Source organism: Brachycentrus maculatus, unplaced genomic scaffold, assembly GCF_059751285.1.
Source record: "Brachycentrus maculatus isolate JH-2025_06_01 unplaced genomic scaffold, ASM5975128v1 h1tg000386l, whole genome shotgun sequence".
Classification (NCBI taxonomy): domain Eukaryota; kingdom Metazoa; phylum Arthropoda; class Insecta; order Trichoptera; family Brachycentridae; genus Brachycentrus; species Brachycentrus maculatus.
This window is the reverse complement of record NW_028281135.1, coordinates 723592-742803: the sequence shown is the minus strand read 5'-3', so window position 1 is coordinate 742803 and position 19212 is coordinate 723592. Positions and strand designations below refer to the sequence as shown.

Below are 19212 nucleotides of genomic sequence, written 5' to 3'. Positions count from 1 at the left end.
ATATTACCCTGGACTGGTACCTGAAGCGGAGGGCTGATCACCTTTCCTTCATGTGTAAACGATCAAGATAACACTTCGTTTGTATTACGCAGTGCCCTATGCACCATTGGGGTGCGGATAGGGGTTTTATTTTTTTATATTTTTTTAATTTTCAACATATATTACACCCACTTAGTTCTGTGTTATATCAATATGGTTTTTAGTCATTCATGATACCCTTATGTTGAACAATATCTCATTGGATATTGATCTGTTACATGTGTCTGAAGCAGTTTTCCGAAGTTGGATTCTTCTACACCTTTAGCAATAGTATTCTTGCTTATTTTCTATTTTTCTTAATGTATACAATTCAAATTTAAGTTTGTAATGTGTATATTATGTATAAATAAAATAAATTGAAAAATTGAATTGAATGATTTGTTAATTACTTAGATGGGAGCTTTTTTTCTGATGGTGCATTAAGCACTACATCAGATCTAAGTAGTGTCAATTTAATCGCCAGTGACAGGGAGATAAAAATAAATATTAGATATATTATCTCTATAATATTTATTTCATATTACCCTAGACTGGTAGCTGAAGTGCAGGAATATGAACTAACTAACCATCACGCCGCAGATAGAGGGAATACACTGTCTTTGCAAACATTCTTTGCCTCTTCGACATTAATATATTTCCTCATTCATACCCGCCGATTATTTTACCTTACTTTTATATAACTAACTTTCAAGATAATATTACATTGATATAATGTGCCCAATGTAGCATTGGGTGCGGATAAGGTTCAGAAGAAGAAGAATGTAAATCCAAAAAAATATCTCAATTTTATCACTTTTTTGGCAAAGCAACCCCACAATTGAGTGATGCCACAAACAACTGGTATTTTTTTAGTATGATGTAAATTATTGTCACTTTATCACAAATTTATTATTGTCAAGTATTTCAAATACTTGAAAGTGGTCAGGAGTCAGAATAATCGGCGTGTATGTATGAGAAGATGTATGAATGTGGAAGAGGTAAAGATTATGTGCAAAGACAGATTGGTGTGGTGTTCTATTCTCTGACTAGCCCTGCGGGGAAAAGGCATGATGGTTAATTAGTTGGTTTTATTATTATAACTTTCTGTATACCATATGTATACGTTATATGTATGTATATATGAGAAGATCTATGAATGTGGAAGAGGCAAAGATTGTGTGCAAAGACAGATTGGTGTGGCGTTCTATTCTCTCTGCTTACCCCTGAGGAAAAAGCAGTGTGTTGGTCAGTTTCATTATTATCACTTACGTATATGTTATATAAAGCTATCTGCATACCTCTCCGAAATGCCTGTAACGTGTTATATATTACCTACTCTTATTTAGTGATTGCGTGGCAGAATATATTTTTCCTAACACCTTTTTCTACTCAATGCAATTATGCATTCTTTTTATAGGCATCCTCACAGGATGTTTCCACAAAGGCAAGAGCCTTTTTAGGAAAGGATACTCTTAGTTTCGTAGTATCACCTCTCTTGTTAGAGCTACTTCTGCTGACCATCTCACTCGGAACTTCAGGGAGGACTTTGCGAGAACTTAATGATGGAATGTTCCTTCATATAAAAAATAAGGTATCTTTTCTCTGTATAGTATGTCATGAATCAAATGAATAATTGATTTTTCATAACGGTCAATAAAGTAATTAATATATCGCTCACTCCTTTCAACAACATCAAATATCCAAAAACCTGGTTTTTCAGGAGATCGTTTTTAAAGTTTCAAAATATAATAAAATATATTAAAAATAAATATCAAGTCACTTATTAAACTTTTTTCTGTGCAACAGATTTTTTTAGGTAAAACCTGAATGTTTTTTCTCCATTTGAAAAATTACTAGTTTATTGTAAAAAAATAATTAAACAATACTTTTATATAATATAATATAATATATGACGTTGTTGAAAGGAGTGATACTTATATAAATTTATTAGTTCGAATAAAATAATGCTACATGATTACAATTGCTTTATTTTATAATCTATATTTGAAGCACTAACTTTATTATTTTTCCATTTTTTTTTTTAAATATAACTTTGTTTTAAAATCACTATAAATATTTTTTTATAACTTAATTATAATTTCTACCGGTTTTGAAGCTAACCGCTTCTTTATCGAGACTGATTAATACTAAAGTATTAAAGTGATTTTAAAACAAAGTTACATTTTAATTATGCTTTATTTTTAACTATAGAAAAAAGAACAATTACTACAAAACTATATGGAAACAATTGCACACGAAGATGAAAATCTGAAACTGGAAATTATCAATATGTTGTTTGTTAGAGAAGACTTAAATGTAACGGATTACTTCAAGAATGTGGCAACAGAAAAATTTAATATGACAATAGACAATGTTGATTTTAGCAATGTTACAGCTTCCAGGAAGATATTAAATTTGAAGGTAAATTTTACATCTTATCCTTAATTAAAAACCATCAATAATTATTTTAATCTATTATTAAAAACAGAAAGAGAATAAATAAAAAAAATAATTACATGTAGATTTAGATCTTACATTTATATTATAATTAAGTCTGTTTATAGTACATAACATCTTCTTCATAAGCCCTCTGTCCTCCACGGCTGGATATAGGCCTCTTCCCCTTCTTTCCATAACATAAGATATAGTAAAAAAGAAAAATGTAAAGAACCCTTGAGTCAATATTTCATAAAAATGGCATTGTATAAATTAGCGTATTCATCTTTTTATACTAAGAGAATATGGAAATCTAGACATTCAGAAGGTTTATGACTTGTCATTACTTGCCTTAAGTGATCACTTTCACTGTAACATTTACCATCCTGCTTATTATTGAACATCTATATTACCTAAATTCTCGGAAGTTGGATATAGTTGGATATACAGTTGGAACTGACTAATAGAACTTAAAAACCTTTTTGTAAATTTGTTTTTACTATATACTTTTACTTTAAATAAAATAAATTAAATTTATGTTAGGAACTCAATACTGAACTGAAAAGATTTATAAGGTGTGAGTTCCGACACCTGCGCAAAGCACTGTTTATGCCATTTACTGATGTTTCATTTTTCAAAACATCAATGAACCATATGTTTTCATTTACCTTAAACTTAAAACATATTACCTTTATGTGATCTATGAAAATCCAAAAATATACAAAATACGTAATAATATATTTTTTTAAATGGCCCGAGGTCAGAAGCTCGCCTATTTCCCTACCATATGTGATAGTGTTAAAATTTACAAACATTATTTAAGGTTGCTCAGAGAACGAAAAGAAAAATGAAGGAAATTTTCGATGATAGTGATTTGGATCCCTTAGGAACGTCGATAATACTTGTGAGCAGTATTTACTTCAAGAATAGATGGTTCTATCCCCCGACAGTTTTGAATGGTACTTATCACTTTGTTCAAAATACAAACGGGGAGAAGAAAGAAGTTAAAATGTATAGAATCAATGGGATAATGCCATATGCGTACATTCCAGAACTAGATGCTGAAGTAAGTATTAATTATTTTACTCTATCTTTATTATTTTTGCTCTTTTGTTATTTTATTATACAAATACTCATTTCTTATAGAAGAAACTAAAAAAAAATGTAAAATAGTGTCATAATTTTATTAACACACTAAGGACGGTAAAGGTATTTCTACCCGTTCGGTCGATTGATGCTTAAGGATGGGAAGGGTATTTTTACCTTCTGTGCCAGCCACATTTCAAAATCAGAAAAGAAGGAATTGTTTAATGTTTTTATATGAATATTATGTACCTATCTTTTTCTTAAGGTCTTAACTAATATACACAATTATCAAATCCCATCAATCAGCCAGCGGTCCACAGGGCTAAAAAAACACCCATCCGAAATGTGTTAATATCTCAACATAGAAAAAGAAGTCTATTAAGATGGACATTGAAGTCTGGGCATTTATAGAAATTATGATCTCTTATCGGCTGGATTGGCATTTGATGTGGGGTAGTTGAATAGACGTTCGACTACGAAACTAACTTTGTTGGTTCGATTCCCACCAATTGGAATATGAATTTATTGTTCTGAGTGTGACATATTTTCATATGTATCTCCCCTGTCCTTAGTATTCTATCCTATAAGTCATCATTTTGTAACATTCATCATTCTACCCATGATTGACAACCACATTACTCAAATATCAAGGAGTTATATATACTTTTGTTGCAAATAAGACACATTTTATTAAAAATAAACTTAATTAACGACATCTATGGTTGAAATCAGTGAGCAGGCTAGTCTTCCATATTCCTATCTCAACAAACTTCTTCATCTATGTTCGGAATTTATATAAATTACTCATAAGATGAACAAAATCCATCATTTGTGAACAAATATTTGTACTCATTGTTGACAAAATTTTATAAATGTGTGATTTAGAATTCACAAAACTCCCTCTCAACCCTTAACAAAAGTAAATATTTTGACTATATATATTTTATGATAAAACAAATGCAATCACTTTTTTTTACAATCAAAGTTTCCCAGATTGAGCGTACTGAAAAAAGAACACTTAAATAAACTATTTGCACAGCTGTTAGGTATTATGAATTTATAACAAAATTATTCAATGCATATGTATTGATGCTACGTATCAGTATATTGATATTACGAATCAATATATGAATGGCTACGTATCTGTTACATATGTTTTCCGTTTTATGTGTTTACTGTTTTTTTTTACTTATTACTTGGCACTTATTTTTACTTTATTGCTCTTCTCAGCTTGTACATCTTATAACTGTTTTTTATTATTATTTTTACTTTAGCTCTAAATTAAGTTTGCATATTAATCTTCTTAACTTTTGCTATATTTTATTATTGCTGTTTACTTTTAACTCATTTAACATTTGTGAAATTTTGTAATTGGAATGTTACAATTACCTGTTTTATTTGAAATTTATTATTGTTAATGTATTTATGTCAATGTTCTGTTAAATTTCTAAATAAATAAAAATAAAAATATAAAAATTAAATGCTATATTTAAAGGTGGTGGACATTCCTTACGTCACTCAAGGAATATCTATGATTGTCTTCTTACCTACAAAGATAGAAAACCTGTTAAGTATGGAAGAAAAAGTCATGAACCATACTGACATCCTGAAATATGTTGACACATTTATGACACCGACTCCTGTGGCTATAAGTCTTCCAAGATATTCTCTGGAAATGTCCGTTCTTCTGCCAAGAAAATTAGAAATGGTTTGTCATTAAAGAATTGTTGGCCCGTATTAATAAATTTGTGATTTTTATTTATTTTTTAAATTTTTATTTGTAAACATTTATTTAAAACACAATTTATACATATTTAGAACATCTTTTTTTTGCAGAGACTCACCAAGCCACCTTGTGTGTCTTGTCGGTGGAGTTATTTTTCAATACATTTTTTATTATTTTTAACGATTTTAACCTAGATATAGACACAAAAAAGAGAAAAAAATTAAGAATATAAACATTTTATAATTTTCATAAAATTAACTCTTGATCATTTACCCATTCCTTTATTTTGCCTTTGTTCCATATTTTATTTTGACCTCTAACATCCGTCGGCAACAAATTTAAAATGTAATCAATTAAAAATGATAATCTGTAATTTACTACAAATAAGTAAAAATGTATCTGCACCCAATGGTGCATAGGGCACTGCATCGTATTGACGCTGTGTTATTTTGATTGTTATTTTACATGAAGGCAAGGTGATCGCTCCTGCGCTTCAGGGACTAGTCCAGGGTAATATTAAATAAATATTAGAGTGTGAATTCACAAATATTTATTTTCACCCCCTCCCCTTGTGAATTGAACCCGGGACCTCCAGCATGGCAGCTAAACACGCTAATTATTACACCGCGGAGGAAAATTAATGTAACAATATTATTTTTAAATATTTGGTAAACTTATTTTCTATGGGTTTGGTATTCGATTATTGTCCACTTCTGTAGTTAAGTGGTAAGCACGTTAGTCAACCCAACTGAGGGTCCCAGGTTAGATTCCTAGGGTGGTCATTGATATTAAATAAATATAAATTGTGATTTTCACATGTTATATTTATTTAATCACCCTGGACTGGTACATGAAGCGCAGGACCAATCACCTTGCCTTCATGTAATTAACGTTCAACATAACACTGTTGTTGATATGTTTCAGTGCCCTATGCACCATTGGGTGCAGGATAAGGGTTACAAGAGGAAAGGAGTGAAGGAATGTATAAATCTGCCTCCATAATGTAGTGGTAAGCTTGCTAGGCTACCCTGGAGGTCTCGGGTTCAATCCCCAAGAGTGTCATAATAAATATTAGTGATTTTTCAGTCTCTTATATTTATTTAATATCACCCTTGACTGGTACCTGAAGCGCAAGGCTGATCACATTTCCTTTGTGTATTAAGCAATCAAGATAACTCGATTAGAAGAAGAATAAACATATTCCCATAAACTTTTTTAAATGTTTAGATGGGGATCAAAAAAATATTTGCTAAACATGCACAGTTAGATGGTATGGTCGTCGGAGAAGATGTTTATATCACAAATGCAATTCAGAGGATTAAACTATGGGCTGATGCAGGCAGAGGGGCATTCAAGGATACAGGTCAAGCAAAGATTTCTTTATTTTACGTCCGTCTTACACAACAGTTGCAATATTTGGGAGAAGTTTTAACTGTGAAGTTATTTTTTTATTTTATTTTTTTTATTCATTTAATATATTTACATTTTTATTTATAACATAATAACATTTGAATCATTTATACATTTGGAGAACTTTTATATTTCGATTCGCTGTGCCTCTCCATAAAAGAGTCTGTGCTCTTGTGCTTGGAAAGGGACTAACACTCGTGGTTTAATGTTATATAATAAAAGATATAATAGTTTTTTTTTATATATTTTTTTTAAAGATTTAAATGTATAGAGCTTTAATTTTTTTCTTAAGGATTTTTATATCATCTATTTTTTTTATTTCTTTAGGGAGTTTATTGAAATGTTTGATTGCCAAATATTTGAAGTTTTGCTGAAATTGCTTGGTGTTGCATTTTGGAATAGAAATTATCAAAACTACATATTTATACTAACTTAGTTTTGGATGTGTTCATCATATCAGATCATACCACACTGATTCATGTTTATTTTTTCACATTATTTGATTTTTTATTCTGACAAAACAAACATTATTTTTGTTACTAATAATATTTCGATGTCCAAATCTAAAAGTACAAAAAAATAGATTTATCTCCTAATTTATAATTAGCATTCAAACATTTTTTGTATATACATATATCGCTCACTCCTTTCAAGAACGTCATAAATCAAAAAACTTGATTTTTCAGGAGAACGTTTTTAAAGTTTAAAAATATAATACAATGTATTAAAAATAAATATCAAGCCACTTATTGAACTTTTCACCGTGCAACAGATCTTTTTAGGTAAAACTTGAAGGTTTTTTCTCCATTTGAAAAATATTTAGTATATTTAAAAAAATAATTAAACAATACCTTTTCTTCAAAATGCAAAAAGAACATTTTCTGCCCTGAAGCGGGTAAATATTAAGTTAAAAATATGCCTCTTTTGCTAGGATATAGTACATTTTCTGGGCATTCCGAAAACATGCACAACTCAAAATTGACGATTTTTGATTTATGACGTTCTTGAAAGGAGTGAGCGATATGTGTCCGCCTCCGTAGTGTAATGGTCAGCACGCTCGGCTACCGTTCTGAAGGTCCCGGTTTCGATTCCCAAGGGGGGTAAAATAAATATAAGTGATTTTTTCACTCTAATATTTATTCAATATTACCCTGGACTGGTACCTGAAGCGGAGGGCTGATCACCTTTCCTTCATGTGTGAACGATCAAGATAACACTGCGTTTATGACGCAGTGCCCTATGCACCATTGGGGTGCGGATAAGGGTTTATTATTATTATTATTATATGTGTAATGTAATGCTTAATGAAATAAACATCAATAATGTTTCTTTTAATATGTTTAAGAGAAATATTATTGATGTCTATTTGACCAGTTAATATAGAAAATTTCTATTACTTGATAAAAACATGTAATGTAAGTTTATTTATGTAGTTATACTTTTATGTAGGTACGTGACAGTTTTTTTATTATTTTATTTTTAGATTACTTTAGTCAAAACCTCTAATTGGAATATTATTATTTTTTAAATTATTTTACTTTGTTATTTTCGTAAAATATTATGTTGGTTTTCCAATAAAAAAAAATAAAAATACAGAAACAAAACTATATTCTCTATCATATTATCAAAACGGATGTAATTTTTTTCTTACAGGTGATGAAGAATTTCCTACTCCGAGGGTACAAATGTTTGCCAATCATCCATTTCTTTTCATCATCAAAATGAAAGACACATCATTTATGATGGGACACTTTTTAGTTTAGTTGAAATTCAGATTGAAGTCAAATCAAAGCAACAACAAAAAAAAGATGGGACGCGATACATATCCCATATACCTATGTAAATCCATCCTAAATGCACCTATTATGACAAAATTTTGTCAGGTATGAATACAACAAACATCGCTTTCATAATTCTGTAGAAAAAATGTGATTTTTTCCATTTTTCTCGGAAAATAACCCGAGAGTAGAGTGGTTAAATGTTAAAATTGCTGTATATTGTAAATTATCCAATAAATAAATAAATCAACATCCATACAGTTTTTAGATTGAAACTTCCTGATGGTAAGTAAACCCACGCAGGTGGTATGAAGTCCTAGTGCATTTAGCTACCAACTGCTTCCATTTTCACACAAAAATAATGATGTAACCTCCTGACCCCCATTATTTGGAAGAGTTAGTGTAGTGAGTCACCCCGGCTAGCGGCTCAGGAATAACATCTCTCGACTGATCACCTTAATTCAGTTACCAATTGAGCACCCATCGTACCCACCTTACTTAATTAATGCCGTAATAAGCGACATGGAAATTTACAAAGTCTGCCTGTGCGAGGGATGTTCAAATAATCTAACAACAAAAATCATTTTAACTTACTAAATACAATTTTTATTTTATTTTATATACTCTAGAACCCCGGCAATCAGAACTATTTGGGATTGCGGCCTGTTCGGATTAGGAAAAAGTTCGGATTAGTTAAGAAATTTGTAAAACAGTACATACATAGTAGTTTACACTACAGTAGTTATGTTGTACACGCCTGTTACGTTTCACTTTTTACATTTAAATCTAATATTACAGTAATTAATTAGCAAGTACATATTGCACGCTTTATAAACTTTTCAATCATTTTCAAACAAAATTAGGAATAAATGTGTTCTTCAGTCTTTGCGTGTTTTAAAAATGTTTTTCTTCAAAATTTTGTTTAGATTTCCATGGATTTCAGATTTCTGGGGTTCTGCTTTCCGGAGTTCTACTGTATTATTTTACACATTCTTATTATTATTATTCTTCTGTTTCCTATCCACACTTTATAAATTAGTTAGTCTGTGATCCACACCCAAGCTGTATAGGGAACGGCATTGGATCATTAATTATATGAAGGTAAGGTGACCAATCATGCGCCTCAGATTCGATATGCATTCGAGATGCTCGGCGATTCATGGAATATGCACATTTTTTCCCTTGTTTGCCATCGAATAAAGTTGGATTTATTTTATTTTATTTCTAGGTTATATCGTATTATTAGTATTAGTTTGTTGCTGACTTTTAGCAGGTAGGGACATATAACGACGTAATAAAGCGTAACGCAAATTAACTTTAATACCTTGTTTTTTTTTTCGGAAAAAACAATAGCAGCGAGCCCTCCCCTCCTTTTCCACTAAGCACAATGCCACGCTTTTTGTTTTCTGAGATCTGGCAACCCTATATTTAACATTTAAATCTACTTTTTTTAAGCACTGGCGAAATTATTCGAGTTCTCCTCTAACAGTTTGATCGTTAGGGACAGAAGATCTCCCACAGCTTCCGTGTTATTATTCCTAAGAGCAACAATACTCGTAATTCCACGTTGCATTTCTTTAACGTTTAACTTGACAGCTGACAGCCGGCAGTTAGGTCCCTAATTGATGAGAAAAATATTCAAATTTATCCATTAATGACCGCAATGAGTACTTATCTCCTATTTAAATTAACGCACGGACGATAATTTACGATAATCATTGTATTAACCGGATTATTACATCATAAAAGATCCTACCAGTTCCTACCTACTGTCAAAAATAGATTTACCTAGGTAGGCACATAAAGTTCTACAACACCCCGACCAAAGATTGTGTACCCCGACTTACGTTATGTAATTAAAGGCATTTCGGGTCTCTCGCATTTTTGGGGATATTCATAAGAAAATGCAATGTTTTGAGGCCGTTTTGTAGCTGCTTGTTAATATCAAGTATGACTACGAGATCCTTGTCAAATTAAGAATAGAAAATCACTTTACTTAATGAATAAATTTTGTAAATTTTTGGTTAATTTTTATGCTTTATTTCACAATTAAGATCCCTTGGCAGAGACGAAGCATGTATTTTTATACGAAGGGAATGATTTTTACGAAATAAGTGAATATTAAAATACATTTTTTTGCGAGGTAGGAACAAAAATTACATAAATTATAAATATAAAATAAAAATATGTTGATTTATTTGACTATTTTGAATTCGAAAAAATCTACTGCCATCTGAATATGTAGAAATTTTAAAGATTTTTTTTGTAAATTTCTGATTGTCGAAAATATCTGAATATTTATATTTAAAAAATCATGTAGGTACATACTTTAAAGAACTACTTATAATACGAGCTAGTAGTTACTCGGCACTATACTTAATTAATGGCATGTATAGAATCGGTCTTTCCGCGAATAAATGTAAATTTTTAAATACTCAACGAGCAAGAAAATGCTTTAAATTCGTAAATGATATTTTCTATTCATGAAAATTTTATCATGGCGAAGCGCCCTTGAAAATTGAGCTTTATATAAAGTGGTTATTATTGTTTATACCTACCTGTCAGTTTTAGAAAAAACGTTTTTAATCTACTTTTTTAAGATACGTTTTTTCAAATAGTTATGTTTGATAAAAAATTTAATATTTGAAAAGTGATCAGTCATCAAATCATCATTCCCTTTTTCACCGTTTCTTGTGTAAAAAATACCGAATGAATTTTAAAAATAAACAAAACTGCGACTAATTTTTGTAAAGATTATCAATGACTTAATTTCTGTGTGGCAATTCGGAACCCTAAATCGACTCTGAACTAAATATAGTGTGGGCTAACAGAAGTGACTAATAGAATAGTGTGGATAAAACCCCACATCTCCGGACTATTCATTCATTAGTGCTATATCTGTTATTCAGTGAACACGAATTCAATGTTAGTTATAAATTATACTACTTAGCATAAAAACACAGTGATAAATAATATTTATTGTTGACATGATTATGTATTTTCTAATTTATATTATAAATAACCCACTGTTTTCTTTCTTCGTCCCAATACCACCTAAAATTTGGTGAATTCGCGTATTTTTTTTTATATATTTGTAGTTTCACAACTTTACTCCCTCTTTTACTTATACACACCCAGTGGTGTATAGGGCACTTCATGTTATTGATTCAGTGTTCTCGTAATCAAGTCATGCACTTAAGGTGTTAGTCCAGGGTATCTTACATTCAACTTTTTCAATGAAATAAACATTTCGTTTACTTATGATTTCCACAAATATTTAAATTAAAACAGTATTTTTAGGTAAGTCTTAGAGGGTTGTATTTGAAAATAGAAATCAATATGTGGTTCAGTGGGGATTGGAAAAGGGTATAATATTATTGTTTTTAATATAAAATTATTGAAATGTTTTTTTTTTAGAATTCTTTTATTTTGTTAAAACATTTTAGTAAGACACCATCTTCTACGAAAGCCTTACTTTGATCCTATTTTTTTATCTGCCAATTGTTTAGTATAATTATTTAATAAGCTACCCTAGACTCGCATCTGAATCGTAAGACTGATCACCTGATTACATTACCGTCATGTAATTAACATTAATTACTTGAGCAATAAAAACTACATTACACCAGTACACTTTCTACACTCAATTAACTAATAAAGATGTCTTTGCACCTTTTACATTTTTATTTTGTAACCATGTGTTGACGCGTCACATTTTATACTAATTATTTAAGAATAGTGAAACATAAGTATCTTTTTTCAGTGAAATATCAACACTGATAGAAATTTATTAAAAAGTGTCATACAGGATTTGAGTGTCTTTTCTTATTAAAGTAATAATGTATCGCCAGTGGTTCAGTTTCGTTTTTGTGGTGTTTGGTTTGTTACTACACAAAGTGATCGCGACTGGCTATGAACAACCCTTTTGCACCGATCTGAAGCCACAAAACACCCTGGACTTGGGTCAGATTATGGGGATGTGGTACGGGGTTGAAATAATACCACATTTAAGAGAAGAAGACGGTGTTATAGTGTATGATACCTGCCCTGTTATTCATCTTTCGGAAACATCGTACGAGGTATGAAAATCATTACACTATTTATTTTTTAAATAATAACAAAACATACCACTAAATTAAATGTTAAATAAAAATTGTAAGACACATACCAACAAAAAAATCAAAGTAATACCCCGACTTACGTAATTCAGTGTTACGTATCTTTTATATTATTTAAGTATTTATTGAAGTGTTTTAAAATGAGAATATGGAAGTCTGACCATTTACAAGGCTTACGACCGTGGCTGGTCGAAGCGATCACTTTATACAATGTGTAACATTCACCATTTTACCCATTATTGACAACCGTATTACTCAAATTTCTTTATCAAGTTGTAGTATATGTTTATTTTGAATGGGAGTTGCATTTATTGTTTATCTTACTTATTATGTACAAGGTGAAATCATAAGTTTTTTATGTGCTATGTTGCAAGTGACAATTCACATTGATTTTTAGAACAAACTTGATAGGCGACATCTTTGTCAATTTTAGTAGTTAGCAGAAAACTTAATTTATCAATCATGGATGTCACCTATATGACAAAAACGGTATGTTATCACTTGAGTAATACGGTTGTAGTTGGGTAGAATAGTGAATATTACTGTGCGTAGTGATCACTCAAACCAGGCAATGAAAGCTCGTAAATACATGCTCAAACTTTCATACGATAATTTTAATAAACTTCTTCAGATGTTGAATTATTCATAAAATATTCTCAGAATTGTTTTTTTTTTTGCTAACAAAGATTTGGATACACTCAAAATATTTTGATAAAGTAAATGCTTTGTTACAGTTCATATGGTTACTAATGTTTCCTACAACATATAAACATAATTAAATATATTATGTATTTACGTTTATTATTATATGTGCATGTCGTAATGTAGATAGATGTAAGGATGTATTTTATTTTTCGTTACCTATTGTGATACTTAAATATCACCATCCGACACCATTTTGATATTTTCAAAACATATCTGAATAGCATGCAATAGTATATTATATTTTTCCTAATTCCTAGAATTTAAATTTATTTTCACGATTCATAGCATTGACGGAACTGCGAATTTTCGTAAGTCTGAAACAAATGGAATTCGCAAAAATGTCAAATTTAAATGAAAAAAATTAAAGAATTGAAAATCACGTGACACCTACTTAGAGGCAATCTGCGTAACAAGGTGCCCAATGTTATCGCAATTTGGAGTAGGTACTTTCATCTACCTTATACTTAATCAGTATTTGTGCAAATTATAACTCAACGACAAATTAAATAAAGCATAGATTATATTGCCAATATTGTGTTGTATTGCGAAGGCATGTTTACATAAATTACGTTAATAAACATTACATTATATGTAGGTAGCCTGGTTTTTGGTCGTACGTAAGTACTTTTTTTTGACAGATTTAAATTGGATTAATTTTATTATCACTGATATGACAAAGATTTGAAAGGAGTATTTTATTTATATAAAGATTTATAAATTTAAATAACGTGTTTTTTTTTTTTTTGGGAATTTTACAAAATAGTTACATTGATCAAGTCTTTCACATAACCGAGTTACACAAAGTACTTGTAATATTCCAGTTACAAAATTCCGCAACTGTTAATTTGTGAAAATACCTGAAAGAAGGACGGGAGGGAGGAAATGGGGGAAAGGGAAAGATCAAAGCTCAAGTCCAAGACAAATTCTATGAAACTAGAAACCACCACGATTATCAATTTCGAGTTACAGTGTAGGCGATCTCAGCGCTGATAATGACGAGTAGAACATATAAAAATCCCCGTTAACAAATTTTAATGAACGATTAATATAGGAACTCTGTTTAGAGTTGAAAAGCCATGTTACTAAGTTGAAAAAAAGTAAAATATACCATACACATTATCTTTTTATACACATTAGAATACGGATTACTATAACCAATCACTGGCTGTTTTTTTCTAAACCTAACAGCCAAATAATAATTTTAAAAATGTAAACATATTTGAAAAAGGAAAAGAAGCACCAGATTATTGTATCCAAATTGGTAAAATAAAGGTTATCAACCTGTCAAAAATTCGTATACCAAACCCGGAAATTTTCTAATAAGTAACATTTAAAAAAAGGCATGATTATATTTGGAAAAAAAATTATTTGAAATTGATTGTAGGGATGTTTGCTTTCAGCCCGAAGGCAGTCGGGGACAGTATGCCCGTTCTGGTAACTTGGGTAGCTATTTGGTAATTACACTTTTCGTACAAAATTATAAAAAAATCGCACTTGACTTGTTTGTAAATACACCATGAATACATTATATTTCCTTTATTTTATTTATTTATTTATGTTTTCCAAATCTCTGTTACTTTAGTAATGGATTTAAATCATCCATAGATAAATGCGTCACGCTATTTATTTTGGAGAAGTACAATATGTACATTTAACACAATTGTGAATAAATAACATTACGCCGGTATTTTTTCTGGAAATTTAATCCCGTGCGTCATTGTTTGACAAACCATATCACCTCTCCTCCGGGCGGGTGCTTTTTTGCTTTCGGGAATACATTCAATTAGTATATTTGTATACATATTTAAAAAAAAACTGATTTGCGGATGGGTTAAACGAACAATTGAATGAACTGACGTCAGGAACCGCTACCACGCTTTGTACTCTCGCGATACTTCCCGCAATAAACAATACCAATCAATACGTGTTCTTCTTTTGTCACCTTTTCATCGAGTAGGTACCTAAATATCCACTGTAATGGCCCTACTACTCTTACCACTTATTCAGTTCTTAGAAGTTATCAAGGGACCTGTCATTTCATCCTTCTAATATCGTAATATGTTCGAGCATGGTGCACATTCGAGATGTTTCCCACAAACATAAATCATTTTGCTTATCGACAGCTATATAAGGATACTCTACCCTAGACCAAGAGGTTATTTCATTATTCACTATTCGTGATTCACAAGAGACCCGTGTTTCAGTCTGTTCACAGTTATTTTACCTCTAGTTTTTTTTTTATTGTCATTATTTATTTGGTAGAATAAATATTTTTTTTTTTTTTTAATAAAAATAAAAACTAGAGGTAAAATAACTGTGAACAGACTGTACATCACTCTACAGAGCTGATTTGGAACACATGAGTATTGACTGTCGTATTGTCTGTTTCTCATAAATTAAATAAACATATATAAATAGTCGATACCGTGTTATTAATACTCGCTTAAGTCCATCCTACTTGCTGGCAATAGGACTAGCGTCCTTGTTTAATTGGGCGTCGTCGCGCGCGCAGCACGCTCATCACACCACATAATTCCGCTGATAATCCCACCCAGATGACCACGGACAGCTACGTGCGGCCGGGCGACTACGGCTACAACTGGAACACGGGCGCGTACAGCGGCCACGACTACCGCGAGAGGGACTATCGCCACCTGCGCCTGTACTGGGACGAGGCCGGCAACAACATCGAGTACTCGCTCAAGTTCAACAACAGCCGGCGCGGCTTCTGGATCTCCAGCGGGCCGCAGAACGGTCAGCAAGGCTAGTGTGAACAGTGACTAGATTCCAGCACAGAATCGTTCATTTGTCACACCGATGCACTTTTCATTATTTTGTTATCATCCCATTTCACCAAGCTCTACCATAGATCTCCAGCATGCCTCACAACGGCAGCAAGGCTAGTGTGATCAGTGACTAGATTCCAGCACAGAATCGTTCATTTGTTACACCGATGCAATTTCCATTATTTTGCTATCATCCCATTTACACCACGCTCTAGCTTCTGGATCTCCAGCATGCCTCACAACGGCAGCAAGGCTAGTGTGATCAGTGACTAGATTCCAGCACAGAATCGTTCATTTGTCGCACCGATGCACTTTCCATTATTTTGCTATCATCCCATTTACACCACGATCTAGCTTCTGGATCCCCAGCATGCCTCACAACGGCAGCAAGGCTAGTGTGATCAGTGACTAGATTCCAGCACAGAATCGTTCATTTGTCACACCGATGCACTTTTCATTCTTTTGCTATCATCCCATTTACACCACGCTCTAGCTTCCGGATCTCCAGCATGCCTCACAACGGCAGCAAGGCTAGTGCGATCAGTGACTAGATTCCAGCACAGAATCGTTCATTATTTTGCCATCACCCATTTACACCACTTTCTAAGCTACTGAATCTCCAACTGGAGCTATGTACAATCGCCTCATAAATTAGTTTTACCGTTATTTCCTCACTCATTCGTTCTACATGTCCAAACCATCTCAACACACCTTTCTTAATTTGATAGAGAATGATTATCTCAGCTTTACATTATTTTATTTCTCCCAAGTACAGGGGTAATTAACCATGAGTATTTCAATGTTTTAGAATTTAGTACATAGACCCTGATCATGACAAGGTTCTTGTCGAAACCGGTTGGATAAAATGTACCAATAAAAAGTGGTTAAAACAAAGTTGTTTTATTTTATAAAGTTTATAAAATGTGCCACAAAGTATCTGCGAAAAACATTCAAGAAATTACATTATTTCCTTATTTCACCCTTCGAAAATCTTTCATACATGGTTTCCCCGCACTGAGAGATCGCATTTCGACTGTATTCAGTCTACTTTCATCGTTCTTGAAAATATCTACATATGATTTTGATATTTATTGTATTTTTTTCGTCTAATGGATTATGATCTTTCCAGGAACCATGCTGCAGCGCCAGTACAACCAATTTGCCGGAACTGTCCAAGTGATGAAAGCTGTTGGTGACCATCTCGTGCTGACGTTCTGCCAGCGTCTGCCCGAATCCCAGCTCTTCTCCGTCATCCTCTCCCGGGAGCCTCAGCAGCTCGGCAGGCAGGTGGTGCACAGCATCCACAATCTCCTCAACAGAAGAGACCTCTCCACGTCGGCCGTGAGGAAGGTATGCAGGAACGGCGCTCCAAGCGCGAAGGTCTCTTTGGGATCCATGGCTGCGTTCACTGTAGTGTCGCTGTTTGCGTATTTAGGCGCCGGGAGCATTTAAACGTGTCTAGGAAAATTGACAGCAAAGTGAAGGTTTTAAATTATTCTGAAGAAATACAAAACGTGAACTGAAAATTCATTTGATAATTTAATGTATTAATTAATGTACTTGTATGTCAACGATATTTGAAATTCATTTTCGTAAAATTACTCCCCTGCATTAGAAATACATATGAGGAGAATTTATAGATTGTATATCAAATTATATCCAGGTGTGTCCCTTACTTAGACTTTGGCAAATTGTAAAATGGCGCCTTTCAAACACATCTTCGTATATAATATTTTAAATATCTTTTTAAAAATATTATCTTTCTATTTCAATGGCAAGATTACTTTAAGAAAAATGAACGCTCCATTAAACGTTTTCACATAAAAATTGTAGATAATAAACCGTTTTTTTTAAATAAAAATACAGGAACAAAGATATGTTTTTGCTTTCAGTGGTTTATCTGAACACTTTTTGTTTTTTGCATTGCACCAAAATTTGTTTCCAAGAATTTCTAAAGTTTGAAACAAAAACATAAACAGAAACTTTTTATTATTACCGATTGTTAATTTTTGGCATCCTTTGCCAACATTCCAATATATTTTAGGGACACCCTGTTTTAATCCAAATAAATAAGAAAATCTTTTGTTCAGATGCTCCACATAAGAAAAAAAAAATTCAATATAAATCGCCCGAAACGTAATAATTCAGAACTTTTTATCTTTTATTTCTCCCAAGTACAAGTCGGATTATATTTGACCCGTTCTTGTCTTTTATTGACCCCTCGTATTTCTGAATAAGCCATTTGTTCACTTAAATAATTCTCGTAAATTGAAGATTATGCCAAGAGACATAATGGCTTAATAGACTGACACCTTAATGTAGTATAATGTGTCGGACAAAACAAGGTTTGTAGGTACATCGCATCGTCGAGAGTCGTTGTCATCCCAGTTTATTTATATTATTGTTTATGTTTCCGTGTTCAAATGTTTACTATTTATTTTTAAAATGTACAAAGTCCAGGTGCCGATGTCCATAGGTGTCTAATAAATGTTTTGTACTTTAAATATGTAGTTTTTATTTTAAAATAATCCATAATAATGTACCATTTTATTAGACTTTCAGAATATCTATATTTTGAATATTTAAAACACTAACTTTGTGGATCATTGTAATTTGGAGAAATAAAATAACTAAGTTATAAAACATACCCTGAAGAGGGCAACAGGTTGTTGCCAAAACTATTTGGTTTTTAATAATAAAAGTGAGTGGATCAAAAAACAAAGTTATCTTATTTCTCCAGATAATATTTCAGAAAATCAATCACTACCGTGGACATTTTCTGTTAAATTTCCGATAAAAGGGAAAATCAACTGGTCTGAACTACATACTTTCTATACTTTTTAAGGTTACTGTGCCGTGTCTCGATGCTTTAATAACTGATAATAGTCCTTACTATGTGAGTTATTAAATTTATCAACACACGACAGCATCTAATGAAAATTTAAGTAATTTACATACATCGTTTTCAAAATCGTTCCGCGTTTTTTCTGCGCACAAACTTTGCGCATATATTATTCCTCAACGATCTTCCCGAACACTGAGTGTTTATAATTACACAATGTTATTAATAACAATAAAAACTGATAAAAGTTCTACTCTTTTTTAAAATAATATCAAATAAATTAAGATATTCGAGTACATCAGTGACT

The 19212-nt window shown here is 31.8% G+C and overlaps 2 protein-coding genes across 5 annotated transcripts; both read left to right on the top strand.

The window, feature by feature from the left end:
• The first annotated feature begins 2040 nt into the window (after positions 1 to 2040).
• LOC148303123 (serpin B12-like) lies at positions 2041 to 8704 on the top strand. The gene is made up of 5 exons (XM_088270474.1): positions 2041 to 2439; positions 3278 to 3520; positions 5036 to 5248; positions 6494 to 6629; positions 8330 to 8704. The coding sequence occupies exons 1-5, from the start codon at positions 2257 to 2259 to the stop codon at positions 8437 to 8439; spliced, it is 885 nt and encodes a 294-aa protein (XP_088126600.1). The 5' UTR covers positions 2041 to 2256; the 3' UTR covers positions 8440 to 8704.
• Positions 8705 to 11338: 2634 nt separating this feature from the next.
• LOC148303122 (uncharacterized) lies at positions 11339 to 18567 on the top strand. 4 transcript variants are annotated; one of them, XM_088270446.1, is made up of 5 exons: positions 11339 to 11379; positions 12218 to 12533; positions 14678 to 14731; positions 15833 to 16040; positions 17193 to 18567. In XM_088270446.1, the coding sequence occupies exons 2-5, from the start codon at positions 12294 to 12296 to the stop codon at positions 17513 to 17515; spliced, it is 825 nt and encodes a 274-aa protein (XP_088126572.1). In that variant the 5' UTR covers positions 11339 to 11379; positions 12218 to 12293; the 3' UTR covers positions 17516 to 18567. The 4 variants fall into 4 exon arrangements, with proteins under 4 accessions (XP_088126572.1, XP_088126570.1, XP_088126571.1 ...); XM_088270444.1 differs by having other exon boundaries at positions 11350 to 11379; positions 15833 to 16031; positions 17193 to 18538; XM_088270445.1 differs by lacking the exon at positions 14678 to 14731 and having other exon boundaries at positions 11350 to 11379; positions 17193 to 18538.
• The last annotated feature ends 645 nt before the right edge of the window (positions 18568 to 19212 follow it).